At 47.6% G+C, this 16,877-nt stretch overlaps 1 protein-coding gene across 1 annotated transcript; it reads left to right on the plus strand.

Moving 5' to 3' along the window:
* Positions 1 to 1,138: 1,138 nt before the first annotated feature.
* MTF1 (metal regulatory transcription factor 1) lies at positions 1,139 to 11,973 on the plus strand. Its single transcript, XM_054395404.1, has 10 exons — positions 1,139 to 1,552; positions 5,924 to 6,162; positions 6,572 to 6,703; positions 7,269 to 7,342; positions 7,839 to 7,972; positions 8,253 to 8,330; positions 9,322 to 9,421; positions 9,576 to 10,132; positions 10,870 to 10,936; positions 11,591 to 11,973. Exons 1-10 carry the CDS (start codon positions 1,139 to 1,141, stop codon positions 11,971 to 11,973), a joined length of 2,178 nt encoding a protein of 725 aa, XP_054251379.1.
* Positions 11,974 to 16,877: the final 4,904 nt, after the last annotated feature.

A 16,877-nucleotide genomic window follows, 5' to 3' on the forward strand; every position in this document is an offset into this window, starting at 1 on the left:
CTTCCTGCCTGCATAACTGAGACCAGGCAGCACTCTGCACAGGTCACCTAGTGGAGGTAAGGGACTGGCCTGCAGGAAAGGAAGTTATTTTGGAACAACACAAGTGTGATGTAGGGCTGCTGCAGAGGATGGGAATGGTGTGGGAGGAGAGGTGGGCATGAGGGATGAGGCCTCTCCAACAGGGCAGCCCCAGGCTTTGGGTATACGCGTTGAGCCGTGAAGGTGTTTGTGGCCCATAGCTGGGTGGCCACAGCCGGTGACGGGCAGCTTGTGGGGATCCCTGGAGGGATTGTAGAGAGCACTGAGGTGAAAATGGAGTCATGGGAAACTCGCCTGAGCCTTGCATGCTCTGCTTCGAACCTGTGTTGTGTGAATGTCTCTGGTGTAACTGGGCAGCGATGCTGTGTCTAACGCTGGCTGTACTGCGCCTGTGGGAGCTTCGCGGCTGTCAGACTGGGCCGCAGCCTTCACAGCCTTTGCCCCGGCACCACCACCACCGCTTCCTGGCGCTGGTCCCGCTCCCTTCCGCGCTAGAGGGTGTCCGCACTTTGCGTCAGCACCACAGGTGCGGGCTCCCGGGGCGGGCGGGGCTTGGGGGATCCCCGGTAGCAGCAGCAGCTCCGGGCCCGCCCTTCCTGTCAGGCCCCGCGGTGGGCGCGGCGCTCCCGTCGGGCCATGCGCGGCCGGAAGCGGAAGTGAGTGCGCTGGAAATCATGGTGCCGCTGGGGCGGGGAAGGAGGTGCCGCCGCTGCCGGGAGCTCGGTGAGCGCCGCGAGGCCGCGTATTGGCGCCCGGGCTGGGGGCGGTGTGGCCCCAGCAGGCCCTGCGGGCGGCTTCCCCGCGGGGCGGCACGGGGCTGGGCGGGGTTAGCGCCGCGCTCGGGGAAGGGACGCCTGCCCCGGCCCGCGGGGTGACGGGCCGCGGCGTACGGCCCGGCACCTTTATTGCCGTCCGCCCTGGGCCTGGTAGGGTGGCTGCCGCTGCGGGGCACTTGCCTCGGCCGCGAGGCTCTGCGTCTGAGGGCGGAGCGCGGCTCGGGGCGGCCCGGCGGGGCAGAGCCGCCTGACCCCAGCCGCCCGTCCTTCTGTTGCAGATGAGTCGTTAAGGTGCACGGTATCGCACTGAGAAGCGGTGAGCCATGGGGGAGAACAGCCCTGAAGGCAACGTTATCTACTATGAAGTGGAGGAAGACGATTTAACCCAAGATGATAATATGATGAGGTTTGCTGATAAAAACGGGCTGGTTTCGTCGTCGTCTGGGACAGTCTATGACAGGACAACTGTTCTAATAGAACAGGACCACAGTGTATTGGAAGACGATGAGGATGAAGGACAATGTGGTGATCACTTGCCTTTTTTGCCAGAGGGTCATGAAGAAGGATTTCATTTAATAGCAGATCATGAAGGAATGTCCCAGGGTTATGTGCAACATATTATTTCTCCAGATCAGATTCATCTAACAATAAATCCTGGTTCAACTCCTATGCCAAGAAATATTGAAGGAGCAACGCTCACTTTGCAATCTGAATGCCCAGAAACTAAGCTTAAAGAAGTAAGTGGCTAAGTGAGATTATGAATTTTGCACCTAATGTGCTTTTTCCCTGGTGGCCTTAAATGCTTTCAAAATGTTTTTTCCTCAAACTTTTTGCCACAACTTTTTGCAGACAAGAATTTGCCTTGTTCTTGAAGGTTCTGTCTAGTGAAGTGAACTGCACTCTTAGATCTGTTGCTGCTTCCTGCTATTGTAGTGCTTTGTGCTGGTGGGCAGAACTTTTCCTTGGTCACTTAGTGGGTCAGCAGCAAAGCTGTATGTGTCCCCCCAGTTTTCACTTTTAATAACCTGATGGTTCCTTGTGAAGCAGCCAGGGAGCACTTTGTGATGTGTGGCAACACCAGAGAGTAGGAGACTGAGGTACTGAAAATGTGGTTATGTGAGTAATGTGTGGGGTGAGTGCTCTCCTGGTTTTATTTTGGTTGGGTAGTTGTTTCCCAAGTTCAGAGGTGATTAAAAAGAAGATGATCTCTGCTGTTTCTGCAATTAACCATCTTGAGATAAGGGCATCCAAACTGCAGGTTAAATTCCAGATCGTTGGTGATAGCTGAAGTGTGAAATGTAAGATTCCAGATTACTTTGTTGTTTTAGTGTGTCACTTGGCAGGGAAATTGTCAGATGGAAGTAAGGGAAACTGTAACCTACCATCTCTTGTATTTTGAAAGCTGAAGTCATCTTACATGTTTAAAATGGGAATTTCCTTTGATTCTATCTCCCTAATGAATGCTGCCTGCATGCAAAGTGGTGAGGGCTCATGCAGGCTGAGTCTGGCCTTTTTTAGGCACAAAAGCAATGCAGAGCTGAGTGAAATGCCAAAGTTCTGCTCCTTTTTTGGCCCCCCTTAGTTAACTAAGGGGTGATCTGTACAAGGGTCTGGGCCAGGATCAGTGGCATCAACTCCTTGTGTAATTGATACTGGGTGTCAGAGAACTGCAGAAGGGAAGCAGGGTTTGAGCACTGAATAATTCAGGTGAGCAAGGAGCCATTGTCACCACATGCTGGGCAGTAAGGAGATGGGGCTGCAGGAGGTCAGCTCTGTACTTAATGAAATGGCTGGACAGAGGTTTGTTCAATAAGTCTGGTTTAGGCTTGAAGAACTCCTCTTGCTCAGTTATTATTTGTACCAGCAGCTGCTGTGTACTACCTTGCTGGCTGCTAACGTTCTTGTATGTCAGTCACAGCAGTGCTTCATTCTCCTTTTGTGGGTACCACGTGTGCAGCTGCAGTGTCTGAGAGCAGCTTGTGCAGCTGAACAGGTGCTCGTGGCTGCATGTGCAACTCCACTGATTTTATTTCTTCTTCTCTCCTTTTAAAAAAAAAACCTTCTAAACCCTGGAATTTCCTAATGAAATCCTTCATATGAATTGATTTTCCACCACTTAAATTAATTTTCTGGGGTGGAGGGGGAGTTACACTGTGATTTCATTGCAGTGGAAATAATCCTTAAGCATGGATCACACTCCTCCATCTTGTACAAGCCCTTTTTGTTCTGTCTCAAATGCTTGCTGCTCTATCCACCAGTCTTTATGGGCAATGTCTGGGTGATTTTGTGTACAGTCTGCATTTATGTGATGTGCTGATGTTCCTAATGTGAAAAGAGAAAGGCTTTGCTGCTTCACAGACCGTTTTATTTCTTAGAGCATGGTGGGAGCATTAGTTCTGTCTTCAGGATCACAAGATATTAGGGGTTGGAAGGGACCTCTGAAGATCATTGAGTCCAAGCCCTGTGCCAGAGCAGCACCATAGAATCTAGTGCAGGTGGCACAGGAACACATCCAGAGGGATCTTGAACGTCTCCAGACAAGGAGACTCCACAACCTCTCTGGGGAGCCTGTTCCAATCCTCCCTGAGCCTTACAATAAAGAAGTTCTTCCTCATGTTGAGGTGGAACTTCCTGTGCTGTAGTTTCCCAGAGTGATTTGTGAAATAAAGCTTTGGCCCTTGAGGAAGGGGAAGCACTGCAAGGCCTGTGCATAGCTGAAAGTGTCACTGCCATCTTCCTTTAAATACGTTCATTGGCAGCTAGGGGCCAAATCCTTCACCTGTAATTAATGTGCTCCTTTCACTTCCCAGACCTAATGTAAACACCTAGAAAGCTTAACAGGCTCCACTTGATTTTTAGGTAGTTCCTGCTGGTGTCAGACCTCTTGTGTGTTACAGGAAGTGCTGTGGAGAATGTCCTGGGATGCAGTTTGTAAAATATTAATTGCCAGCAGCCTTAAAACTCCAACAGGGAACATTTACTTCAGTACTGATACATCATGTGTTGGTGTGAGCTGAAATTCCCCCCCCCACTGACAATAACCAGGTTAGCCCAGTCTGGAAGCAAATGAAGGCTGTATTTACAAGCAGAGTCTAAAATCTGCAATGAAATGCAATGAATATGTACAAATATACAAAATTCACAACATTCACAAATATATACAATCAACAGAAAAAGCACAACCGATCTCCTTTTGCTTCCCCCCAAGGGGACCAAGGCAGTTTCAAACCATCACACATAAGTTGTACTGAATCTGATGATCCCTAGTGAAGATAATGTGCCCCTTCCTGTCTGATAAAATGGACTTTGGGACCTTGTGTCTGTGTGTTACCAGTCTGTGCCCTTTGGTTTTGGCTGACTCAACCAAACTTCCTAATTATCTTGTAACTGTTGTAGTGTCTGAATATTTAGTGCTGTTACCTGGTTGAAAGTATGCATTTAGGGCAGGTTCCTTTCAGTGAAATCACTGTTTCCTTCTGATAATGCTGAGTGACTGAGTAAAAACGTGCAGACCTTCAAAATCTCTCTACCTTCAAGTTACTCCTTGGTTGTATCATTGAGGTTGGTTGTTCCATTTGAGCACTGGGTGTGTATCATCTTCTGGCTTTTTACTGCCTTGTACAAAGCCAAGGGAGAATCTGGGTTTGTTGTAGTGGTACCACTCCTGTTGCTCACTAGCAGTGGTGTTCCTGCTGTTACTCCTGCTTCACACAGTTGCTGAAATTCCCATTGTTCTGAGAGGAGCACAACTTCAAATAGAGTAGTTTTGTACTTCCCTGACAAGTGATGAAGGCATCACATGTTACTCTGTTCTCAGCTTGCCAGCTGTGGCAGCAAAGAACCCTGACTATCAAATGCTCTTTTCTGAGGGCTGTCTGTAAAGGAAAAAAGCAGCTGTTGAGTGGTGGGATGGGCAGAAACCCACAGAAGTGATGCATTGATTGGGTGCAGGTTCATCAATCCTGGTATCAGCCTTCAGTTCAGTGTCTGGTTTTTGGAGGCAGTCTCCAGCCTTTCCTCAGCAGCATGCTGGGTGCTGTGAGATGGGTGCTTTGTGCCTTGGCAGAGAGGAGAGCTGCTGGCTTGTCTCCTGCTGTGTCCTCTCCCTGACCAGCTGTTAGAACACTAAACCTGCATGCAGGATCCTGCTCCTCTCTCCTGGTTCATGTTGCCTTTCTGAATGTTCCCAAATAACATCTCTTGGAACACTCCTGCTTCTTGCCTGACAACCATCAAGTCCTCTCTTGGACTCTGTAATCACTCTTAGATGTTAAGATTTCTCAACTGCAGCAGTAAAATGAAAGCCACTGGTCTGCTAATTACTGCTGAAGATAATTTATTCAGGCATATCAGATGGCTTATTCCTTCTGTGTCATGAGAGAGAACGAGATTTAATTAAACCTTGTGACACTGGAAGGCTCTGCATGGCCTCTTTCTGCCTGTTGCAGACGCTGGGAAGGTACCAAATTCAGTTCAATGTGAAGTTGTTCCTTGGTGATGCAGAAACCTGTAGCATGTAAAGCACATTTGTTACACTTCAGGTGCTGACTGTGTCAGTAGAGGAGAGAAGAACAAAGCACAGCAAAGGCTGTTTTTGAGATAAAACGAAGTAAGAAATGACTGATGGTTAGATTGAAGGGGATGGGGAAAGCTACAGCTCTTGTTTGAGGTGTGAATGGGACCTGGGCCCATTTTGAGGGTCAGGTTGTGAAAGCACATTTCTCCTTGTCTTCCTCCTTTCCATGTAAGCATCTCTGCCAGAAGCACCCAGGTGAAGTGCATTGGTTTGAGGGCCTCTTGGCATCCTTTCCAACTCCTTTACCAGCTTTTTAGCTACAAACATTTCAAACTGTGCTTTTCCTCTCTTCTCTTTTCACATAGATTGCTGTTAGTCTGCAAGATCAGTGTGCTTCCAGAGTGTGCCACCCCTTCCTCATCTAGCGCAGAGCAATCTTAAGTTAGCTAAATAATTAAACAACAATTTTTAATTTTTTTTTTTTTTTTCCCCCTTTGCCCTTTGAGGTCAAAGTCTTGTCTTTAATGCCTGACTGTAGTTTTACCCTGTCTGGGTTCCAGAAATGTTAAGCCTGCAGCGTTTTGCCCCTTAGGTGAAGCGATACCAGTGCACCTTTGAGGGCTGCCCACGCACCTACAGCACTGCCGGCAACCTGCGCACTCACCAGAAGACTCACCGTGGGGAGTACACCTTTGTCTGCAATCAAGAGGGCTGTGGCAAGGCCTTTCTTACCTCCTACAGCCTCAAAATCCACGTTCGAGTGCACACTAAGGAAAAGCCTTTTGAATGTGACGTGCAGGGCTGTGAGAAGGCGTTCAACACCCTGTACAGGTAGGGAGGCTCTGCCCCTGGCTCTCCAGAGCTGGTTGTTGCTGTTTGACAGGTTGCATCTACTTTTTGTTTGTGTCTGAATGGAACTGTCACCCTCCTTCCTACGGATATAAATATAAGCCCCCTCAAAATGGGGAAATGCTGTACCAGGAGTAGGATGACAGGACCTGCGATGACATACTTAGCTTATTTATATCACAGTAGGGCTGAAAATGATGCAGGAGGAATTCTCGGATCTGCTTAAGGACTTGGGAAGTGCCATCAGTTATTTCCATAAGGAAGTTACCTTCACTTCCAAACACAGCCAGCCTCTGATCCTGTCCTGCACGTTTGAATGAATGCCTTGCTTGCCTCAGGGGCTGTCTCTTCCTGCAAGTCCTGAGAGGGATTTTTGTGGCATACTTTCCAGGTTGAAAGCACATCAGAGGCTTCACACAGGGAAAACGTTCAACTGTGAATCGGAAGGCTGCAGTAAATACTTCACAACGCACAGTGACCTGAGGAAGCACATCCGAACACACACAGGAGAAAAGCCATTTAGGTAGGCACCTGGGGCCAGTTCTGGGGGACTTGTGCAAAGGGGCACACAAAGGGCAGCTGTGACTGTGCCATGGGGCAGCTGCTGCTGTCCTGAGTGAAAAACTCTTCTCATGAGGAGGTGAAGGTGGCTGGTGTGTGAGTGTGTGCGTGCTGGAGCTCCCTCAGCTGCCTGTGCAGGTATGTGAAATGGTTGTCTTCACAGATGAGAAGAGTCAGGCTGTTGTTTTAAACATCAGTGTGTGCCATGATGAGCATGTGTTTGAAACCTGTTAAAGCATGTTGTTGGTTTGCTGTGATGCAGTAAGTGTTTATTCCATGAAGGAGCAGGGCAGGGGGGGCCCCAAACGCTGCTTTCACGCCTGACTCTTCACACCCTGTTCAGAGCCTTGCTGTGGTCTGTGTCACGCAGAGTAGCTGGTGGGAGGTCATTGCTTCTGACACAGATTAGTGCTGGGCCTACTCTTCAGGGTCCTGGGACTGTTGCAGAGCATGATCTAAGGTTATAACTAATGCAGCAGAGAATCCTGGTGCTGCTGATGCTAACCCTTCTGTGATGCCTCATTCAGGTGTGAGCACGACGGCTGTGGGAAGGCTTTTGCTGCAAGCCACCACCTGAAAACACACGTTAGGACACATACTGGTAAGTCCCAAGGGCTTGTTATTTTCTTTAATTGAACTTACTCACTTCATACCAACTCCCAGACTCTTCACATGTGTTTATACTTCTATATAATGTGTGGGTGACGCCAAGCTGAGTGGTGCAATCGATGCTCTGGAGGGAAGGGATGTCACCCACAGAGACCTGGGCAGGCTGAGGGCTGTGCCCATGTCAACTCTGTGAAGTTTAACAAGGCCAGGTACAGGCTCCTGGGCCTGGGTTAAGGCAGCCTCCAGTATTCCAGTTATGCTTGTCAAGTCTTGAGTTTCCTGGGTGTGTGGCACATGCCAGTAATAATGTGTGAGAATTCAGTTCTGTGTTCTTACATCAGTCCAGTTGGTAAAACAGAGGCTGTTCTCTGCAAGGCTCCCAAGAATGCTGAATGTTTTGTGTTAAAATATGACTCTTCTAAGTGCTTTAAAAATGCCTCTGGTATAATATTTGTAAGTTTGCTACATGTGTTTTCTGCTGTCTGTAGGGGAGAAACCCTTCTTCTGTCCCAGTAATGGCTGTGAGAAGACATTTAGTACCCAGTACAGCCTCAAGAGTCACATGAAAGGTCACGAGAAAGGACAGTCTTATAATGCACTTCCCAATAACAACGTGTCTGAGGTTAGCAGCACTTCTCTTTCCTGTGGGCTGATTTGTTCCTGTGCTAATTAAAAGTTCTAGGCTATTTAACGTTTTGAAAGTGTTGTGAAAGAGATGTTAAAAATCCTGAGAGCTACCAAATATCTTTTGCTTGGTAAAATTGCTCCTTCGATTTTAGAACTGAGACTTGGGTTACATAGCAGTAAAATAACGTCTGCATGGGCAGGGATTCTAAAAGGAATTGAAAGCCTTTCTGACTCTTTTTAAAATATGAAACTGAATTTCTTTCTCTGCTGTACAGGATACAAGCCACTCGCTTTGTCTGAGTGACCTGAGCCTCATCTCAACAGATTCTGAGCTGCGGGAGAACTCCAACACAGTGAGTCACTGGCATCAGTTGGCCTCACGTTGATATTTGGGTTGTGCTTCTGCTGGCAACATGCTCATCCTGCCCAGGAGAGCACAGCAGATGAGATACCTGTGGCTGGTGGCTTCTGTGTTGCTTGTTCAGGCCTCCAGCATGCTCTGCTTTAGGCTTTCATTCTGCGTGGGGAGGGGATGTTGTTTGGATGGAGCCTGGATTTGATCCTGCTTTGTGTGTCTTAACAGGAAAATGGATGTTTCTTATACACCCTGTTGAGCCTGCAAATATGACCTCTTATAGCTGTCCATGTTGGACTGCTGGAACAAAATGCAAATATTTCTGCCTAAAACCAAAGTAACAGAGAGAAGGAGAGGGGTTTTCCTCCAATATAGGCAGTGTTTCATTCAGCCTGGTTTTAAAGGCTCTGCATGTGATTTTACTGCAGTAATGTTCTTGCTCATTGGTAACTGTTTTCTAAGCTGAAATTTTCCATAGAGGAAAATCATCCACTGATGAGAGAGTCATCTTTTGTGCTTTGGTGTGGAAGCAGTGTGCAGCTATTTCATCTGCTCTGTTCCTAGGGCAGGCTGGGTGACAGTGGTGCACAGTCTAGGATGTAATCTAAATGGAGCTGTTTTGTTTCTGCCCCAGAAAAGGCCTCGCAAACAGCCGAGAACAATTTCATGTCTGTTTCTGTTTAACAGAGTATTACAAGAAATAAGGCTTAGACAAAGTGTGGATGCAGAAGAATATATTTTACTTTTGAAGGACTTACTTTTGTAAGGACTTGCTCATTGTGTTGGTAAACTTGGTTGTGGATAATATAAAACTGTCCTTTTACATCAGGTAAGTGGAGTATGCTCAGGAATTTTGCCTTTCCTGAAGGTGGTTGGTGCTTGGAGAGTTATTTCTGACATCCGTTTGCTGCCTGACTGGGATTTGTCAAAGTTTGTGGAGGACTGAGATTGGCAATTTCTGATGTCTTCCTCTATTTTCTGTTCACCAGACACACGGACAGGACCTTAGCACAATCTCACCAGCAAGCATCTTCGAGTCAATGTTCCAGAGCCCAGAGCCTGCAAACCAGGATGACTCTCAGCAGACAGGTGCGGCTTGTGGCTGGCTTGACAGAGAGCCTTTGGTCTGGAGGTGTGGAGGTGGCAGTGCTTCACAGGGCAGAAATCCACCTGCTGCCCGATAAGCTCAATGAAAAGATCATTGATTCAGATCTCATGAGAACTGCTGTGTTTCTTTTGGCAGCTGCCTTGATGGAAGGTTTTAACGGTGACACGGACTCGGTCCCTGCTGCTCCGCCGCCCGCAGGAGACTCTGCGTCCTTGTCTCTTCCCCTGGTCCTGCAGCTTGGCATCTCTGAGCCTTCCCACTCAGCACTACAAGCCTCAGCAGCCCCCGCTGCTCCCTCCTCCATAGGAACCAGCTCACAGCAAGCTGCATTTGGAAATCCTGCAACTGTTTTACAATCCCCTGAAGTGCCTGTTCCTCACAGCACACAGTTTGCAGCCAGTCACCAAGACTTCCTGCAGCCTCCCCAGCCCCCGCCGCAGCCCATGGTGCCAGGACTGTCAGTGGTGGCTGGGGCCCCTGCCCCGGCAGCGCCTGGTGCCACTGAGCCCCTGCCAGCTGTGGTTCAGACTGTGCCTGTTGGTGCAAACCCCGTTCTGACCAGTAACCCAACCATAACCATTACTCCTTCCCAGAGCACTGCTATCCTGCAGTCCAGCATTGTCATGGGAGAGCAGAACTTGCAATGGATCTTAAATGGTGCCACTGGTTCCTCACAAAACCAAGAACAAATGGTGAGTGTGTGCAGCAGGGCCTTGAGCAGCTGGAGCTCTTCCTCCTAGAGCACTTGCTTTTGAAAAGGGAAAGGATCAAACCGTGGAACTGTAAGACAGGAGCTGAGATGCAGTGTTGTGGAATGCCTGTCACATTAATGTGTGTAGGCACGTCACCAGTGCAGCCCCCAAAGCAGGGAGAGAAATAAATAGAACATAGGTAGAAAAATCCAGGGTGCAGAAAACTCTTGTCCTAATCACAGACTTCTTAGAGCAGGTAAGCAGGTCCAAGACAATACCACATAGCTCAAGAACATATCTGGGGTGTAATCAATTGGAGAGCTGAGAATCTTCATGCTTTGGGAAATCTGGAGACCTGAGTCCTCATGCTTTAGCTTTGGGAATACTGTTGCCAGCTGTAGGCTTTCTCAGCAGCAGATGGTCAGCAGTGAATGGCTCCAGGGACAACTTGAAGAATTTAGTTGTCAGAATCCCCCAGGCTGTGTTAATGAGGGTGGGGTGTGGAGGGTGGTTGCTCCCCATCCTTAGAACTACTGAAACAATAACTGACTTATGGGACAGCCAGAACATGGCTCAGAACCAAGCGAGATAATACCATTTTGAATTAATTCTCCTGTGTGTTGTCTCTGGAATATATGTGCAGCTGTTTTCATTTGATTGCAGTTTTTCAGACTTAAAACAACAGAAATTCGATTGAAATCAACTTAGATGTTTTTGTCTTTTTTTTTTCTTTAAAGCCACAAGTTCCAAAAGTAGTAGAAAAGGTTTTTTTTACCACCGCATTACCAGTGGCTGGCAACACAGGTAAGCCTGACTCTGAACTTGCTTTTTCTCTCTCTCTGTAGCACTTTTAGCTTGACCAGCACTTGTGGTGATTTTATTGCTTGTAAAAATGGTGGGGAAAAAATCCTTTCCCTTTTTTACCTTCCTGAGGTTTTAAGTGCAGTCTGCTGGAGACATACAGGTTTGTGCTGAGCTCTGTCCTGTAGTAGTTTCTCCAATGACTTTAAGATAATCAGGTTCACAAATTAGATCCTGTAGTCATAAAAATGGTATTTTAATGGAGCTCACATAGAAAGATAAAGTGCAATGTGGTATCATCTTCACAGGTTGGTGCTTAGGGACTTGGGGGCTTGAGAGCTGTTCTTTATTTGATTTGATGCTGTAAAAGTTGCAGTGGTTGTCAGAAGAGACACTGTGCTGTGTAAAAATATTAGATCAGACTTCTAATGCTTGGGTGCAGACTGAAAGGGTTTCTTATCCTTATTTCTCACAGCTGAGTACCTGCCACTTTCTTCTTATTGATCATCTGCTGGAGGTGTTTGTTGTGCTTGAACAAAGTAACAGCTAATCTCTGCTGCCAGGGGCACACGATCTCATTTAACAAAGGTGATTTGTCTCTCTCCCTGCTGTGAAATGATGTAGTTCCGTTGTCTTTTGTCTTTGTCTCACCTTCAGGAAGCCCTGTTCAGCAGATTGGTCTCAGTGTTCCTGTCATTATTATCAAGCAGGAGGAGGCCTGCCAGTGTCAGTGTGCCTGCCGAGACTCTGCCAAGGACAAAGCCACTGTTAAGAAGGAATGTTCCTCACCTGATTCTAAAGCTTTGGAGCAGCCAGCTCCCCAGCTGCAGCCTCAGACCTTCCCTTCCCCTTCTCCTTCATGTGGGCAGAGCAGTCAGATAGTGACCCCTTCAGACTCACAGACTGAAACATTAAGTGCCATGGATGTCTCGGACTTCCTGTCCCTCCAGAGCCCTGACACCCCCTCTAACATAATTCCAATCGAAGCACTACTGCAGGGTGAGGAAGAAATTGGTTTGAATAGCAGCTTCTCCAAGTGAAGATGTTCCAGAATATTTTTTTTTTTTCTTTTTTTGCACCTGGAGGGTAAAACCCTTCTCCTTAGAAGCAGAAACTGAAGGATCGATTCTTTTTTTCCTTCCTCTTTGGAAGTTTTGTGGCTTATCTCTGCTTCACAGATGTCATCTTAGTCACATCCCAGGTACATCCATCTTTGAGAATCTATCTTAAAAAAAAAAAAAGAAAAAAGGTAAAAACAAAAGAAAAAAAGCTAAGTTATATATGAACTGTTTTGGCTGCACTGTCTGTCACTTTTGCTTGTCATATGTGAACACAGAAAAGTTACTTGTGTGCAAAAAAAAAGATTTTTTTAAAAAGAAAAAAGGGGGGGGGTTAGTTTGTCTCCAATTGCACATCACTTATGTTTGGGTTAAAGGTACTGGCAGCAAGTGGGTCTTTGTTACAACTCCTTGGGTCTATCATTTTCTCTGTCTCTTATGTCTGATGCTAACCATGCACTATGAGGGGAGCCTGGAGAGGACTTTGCTGTGGTAGGAACTGGCATGGCTGTAGCAGATGGTTTGTCTGCAGTTGAATTGGAATGGAATTGTCACATCACTGAGTGGGAGCTGATGCTTAGGTTTGCTTTGTGCTAACACTGTTACTGAAGCCTGCAGAAGCTTTTGGGGAGTCCTTTCAGGAGATCACAAGTACCTTGTGTTCCTGACAGAGCTGTTCATTTCGCTAGGGCTTAAGTGTGGTGGCAAACCCCGTTCCACAGCATGGAAACTCTGTTGGAGCCTTGGCTTCCTTAGGTTTAGGAGCTTGTTTGCCTCTCTTTTAAGGATGCAGTGAGTCCCAGGGGTAGGCAGCTTGGTGCCTACTGCTCTTCTGATTCGTTTGGCTCTGTTCGGAAACAAGTCACCCTCGTAATTCCTGCGACTGTTTCATCAGGAGCACGGTGCCTTTGCTGGTTACTCTCATCTTCTGTCAAGAGCAGCTCTAGGGAAACCTTCAGAATGATTCAATTCCGTTTGAATTCAGTTGAGTCTCTCCTTCAGCTGTCCAGAAATGCTTCTTTTTTTTTTTTTTTTTTTTTTTTTTTCCCTTGTTAAACTGTATTGTTTCTGCCTGAATCTGCCTCCACCCTACTGCAATGCCAGCTTTTTGTGCACGGGGCTATTTCTTGACTTTGAAAGATGTTACACAACATAGTAGTTTGTTGTTTTGGTTTTTTTTTTTTCATATCAAACTGAGAAGTCTCTATTCTAACCTACTCAGGGTAAATAAAACACAAACACCCCCCCCCCCTTTCCACCAAAAAGCCTGTAATGTTGCAATAAATGCAGTCTCATTCTAAATGGTTTATTTATGCTGCATTATTTTAAAAGATGTAATTTTTATAGTGTTTTACCCCATCTTCCTGGCTTTGGCAGTCAGTCTCTATGTTAAAGGAAAGAATATTAAGTAGTCTTTATTCAGTTGACAGTATTGTCATTAGTGAGATACAAAGATAATGACTGTAAAGCCAATTAATGGGGAATCTCTGAGCACCAGGCTAGCGAGGCAGTCTCCAGTGACTAGAGATGTCCCTGGGTGTTTGAGCAGATCTGCCCTCTCTACCTGCTGGGGAGAGTGGCAGCAGTGCAACCAGCTCCCCAGGGTGACCAGCAGCCTTACCACCACTGTTGTCACGTCCCTGGCTTCAGCCATCTCCTGCTGTTCCCTTGCAAGTGCACTGTTGTGGCACAGCTGGGAGCAGGCTGAAGGCAGCTGGGTTTTCATCTCTGTTAGCTGGCTGCCAGCTGTCCAGTGCAGATGCAGAAGGGTGAAATCCTACCCCATTGGGGTGGGTGTGTGTGAGGAGAGGCCGTGCAGAGGATGCTGTGTGGGTAGTGCTGTGTCTCTGCGAGGGCAGAGTGCTCCATTTGGTGATTGCAATGAGAGCTTGCTGGCACCAGCTGAGCTGGAAACAGACTGATTGTGTTTCCTTGCTAATTGTGTTTCTTCTGGGGGTGTGTTGGCGTGTGGTGCAGTACTGTCCCAGTGGGGAGGTGGATCCTGCACCTTGAAACACAGACTAGTGAAGTGGTTTGTGGTTTGTCCCTGCAGTGGGGATCCCTGCAGGGCAGTGAGGCAGTGGCATGGCTTTGGTTTTCTCCTTTGTTTTGTGCTGCAGTTTGGTTGCAGAGCAGCAAGAACTGCCTTGAACACAAAAGAAATTGTCTCAAGCCTATGTGGCTGGAACTAGCAGGATGAGTCCTCTGGTAGAGCTCTGTTTCAGAGGAGTGTGAGTGGTGCCTGGAACTGAGAGGGTTCCATGGAGCACAGCCCTCTGCAAGGGGCCTCACACCCTTCCCATGGCACAGCATGATAGTAATGGTCGAGGATGAGAGGGTGTATGAGTGTGAGACTCTGCTAGTGCAGGAGCATGCAGATCCCCCTATAGCTGTTGGGTTTTCTCTGACGGGGACAAGGCTACCAGATGAGGTCTGAAATGTGACAGCTGGGGGATTTAGCAACCTCTGCAGAGCCTTCCTGTCCTTCAGGGAGAATGTTTTTCAGTGCTACTTTTGCTACTTGTGACTCAGTCCAGGTAAAATATGCTTCTGGTTGCAGCAGGTAGCATCTTCAGAAACTCCTTTGTGACAAATCGGTAGAAGAGTCTCTGCCACAGGCTGTAGAAGCTGGTCTGGGAGCACAGTGATGAGCAGCAGGGCAGTGCTGCAAGCATCCTTCCTGAGCAGGTGTCAGAGGTTAACCTCTGCTGTTTTCTGTTGGTGTGCTCCAAGTTTATGCTCACTTTTAGGTCCATTTGATTTGTTATTAACCTCTTGCATGTGCATCTGGCAGGCTGCAATTTAGGTGAAACTAATTAGAGCTGGTAAGGAGGCCAGAGGAGTGTGACTGAAGGCATAGGCTGCTGCACCACGAACCACACATCCCTCCCCACTGTGATCTACAGATGTGTGCTTTTGCTGCCCAGCTCTTGGTCTGCTTCCCAAGTGTTCAATGCTGCATGTCTGGCAGTGGACATTTCATCATCCCTGGGGCTGCTGGTGTGGCTGTTAACACACTCGGATGGGAGAGATCCATCTGAGCAGCTGGCAAGGGAGGGCAGTCCCAGCAAAGCCCTGGGATCCCTCAGTGCCAGGGAGTTTTGTGTCCTCCCCTTGCTGCCCCAGCATTTAGCACATTCACAATAACATCTTTAATAAAGGGGAGCTTCCTGTCTTGTAGATGTGGGATTCCCAGAAAGAGCCTCTGAGAACTATCTGCCCTTCCTCTGCAAAGCCTCCATCTCATGAACCCCTTTAGTTATCAGTCAGATAGCAAAGCTGCTCTGCTCTGGGTTGTTCTGTGTTAAAACTTTTGCTCTTCTGTGGCTCATGGGGATTTCCTTGGTTACCTGTGGTGTCTAGACAGGTGCAGAAGCTTGAACGTGTAGAATGGGTCAAATTACCAACATCAGTAGCTCTGGTCACCACACAGTGACTTGACATGCAGTTAGAGGCTGTAGAAGTTGCTTCTCATGCTCGTAGAGGTAGAGGGCTGGGAGATCAGCACTGTCTGAATGCTGGTACTGAATTCTATAGAACAAAGTATGAACTGGGCACTTGGTGTCATGCTGACTGTGTCCAGGCTAGTTTGCAGAACCTCATACTGGTATCTAAAATGCACTTTAGGTTATTTTGTCTTTAACCCAATTGCTGCAATTTCTTTTGTATATACTTTCACAAAGTTTATTTTTGCTCTGAGTAAAAGTTAACAGGGGTGTGCAAAGATGAGCACTTAACTTGGTGCAATACTTGTAGCTGGAGATCATTGTCCCGCGTGGTCTGTCTGTGTCTGTCGATGGAGTAGATGTAGTCAGTAGCTCAGTGATGTCCTGCCCCTCCCTGTCTGACCCCAGAGAAATTATGCACCATTAGCAAACGTCCAATCTATGCAAATACTCCTGAGAGCACTGTGCTTTGCAGCCTTTTCTCTCATGCTTTCTGGGGGGGGCTGCTTGTCACTTCTGTTGGATGCGGCCATGGTCTCGGTCTGTCTCCTTCCTCCCTCGTCCTCCGTTCTGCTCTGCCACACCAGTACCAACAGAAGTGACAAGTGGTTCTGAAACAGGCATGTTGCACCTTCGAAATTTCTCTTTGAGATGGCTCTTGATGTCATTACCTGCCTTACTTCCTGGGGGATGGTGCTTCTGCAGCCGTGTGGGGTGTTGTGTTTGCAGTGGCAGCAGCGTTGGTAAACTGTTTACAGAACTCTGCCTGCGCTGGCTGTAAATGCAGCTCGGCTGGCCTGGAGGGGCTGCTGGGGAGATGAGCTAAGGGGTAATTGGCTTTGGCCTTGACTGGAGATGAAAAGCTGTTCCTGATTCAGGGGGGAGCATGGCTGGCAGCCAGGTCCGTGGTGTAGTGTAGAGGATGTTCTGGTGTCACCTTGATTCTGCTGCTCACTGGCCAAGAGACCTCGGGCAAGTCGCTTGACCTCTCCGTGCCTCGATTCCTCCCTATGAAATGAGGACAATGAACTTGTCCTTACGAAATGCTCTGAAATGCATGGGTGGGACGTCCTTGGCACTGGTGGCATGAGGCAGCTGGGCAGAGCTGCTCGAGTCAGTTTGGGCTGTAAGGCAAAAAACCCCAAACAAACAAACAAAGCAGCAAGTCTTGAACAGACCCTGCGAGTTTTTAATTGCAGACTTATTTTTTTTCCCGTTATGTATTTTGGAAACACCGTCACATTTTCTATACCTGTTACCTGTAGCTGATACAAACAGGGCTGAACTTTGAACCTTTTTTTTTTTTTGTGTGTGTGTCTTTTGTCTTTTACCTGTCCTCCTGTTCTAAGAAGTTGGATTCTGTGTCTGCACTGAGAAATGCAAATTAAACTGGATATTTATGTAGTGGTGTTCAGAGTCTGTGTGTGCGTTCTTGGGACT

This window comes from Indicator indicator, chromosome 33 (genome assembly GCF_027791375.1).
Source record: "Indicator indicator isolate 239-I01 chromosome 33, UM_Iind_1.1, whole genome shotgun sequence".
NCBI classification, from domain to species: Eukaryota; Metazoa; Chordata; class Aves; order Piciformes; family Indicatoridae; genus Indicator; species Indicator indicator.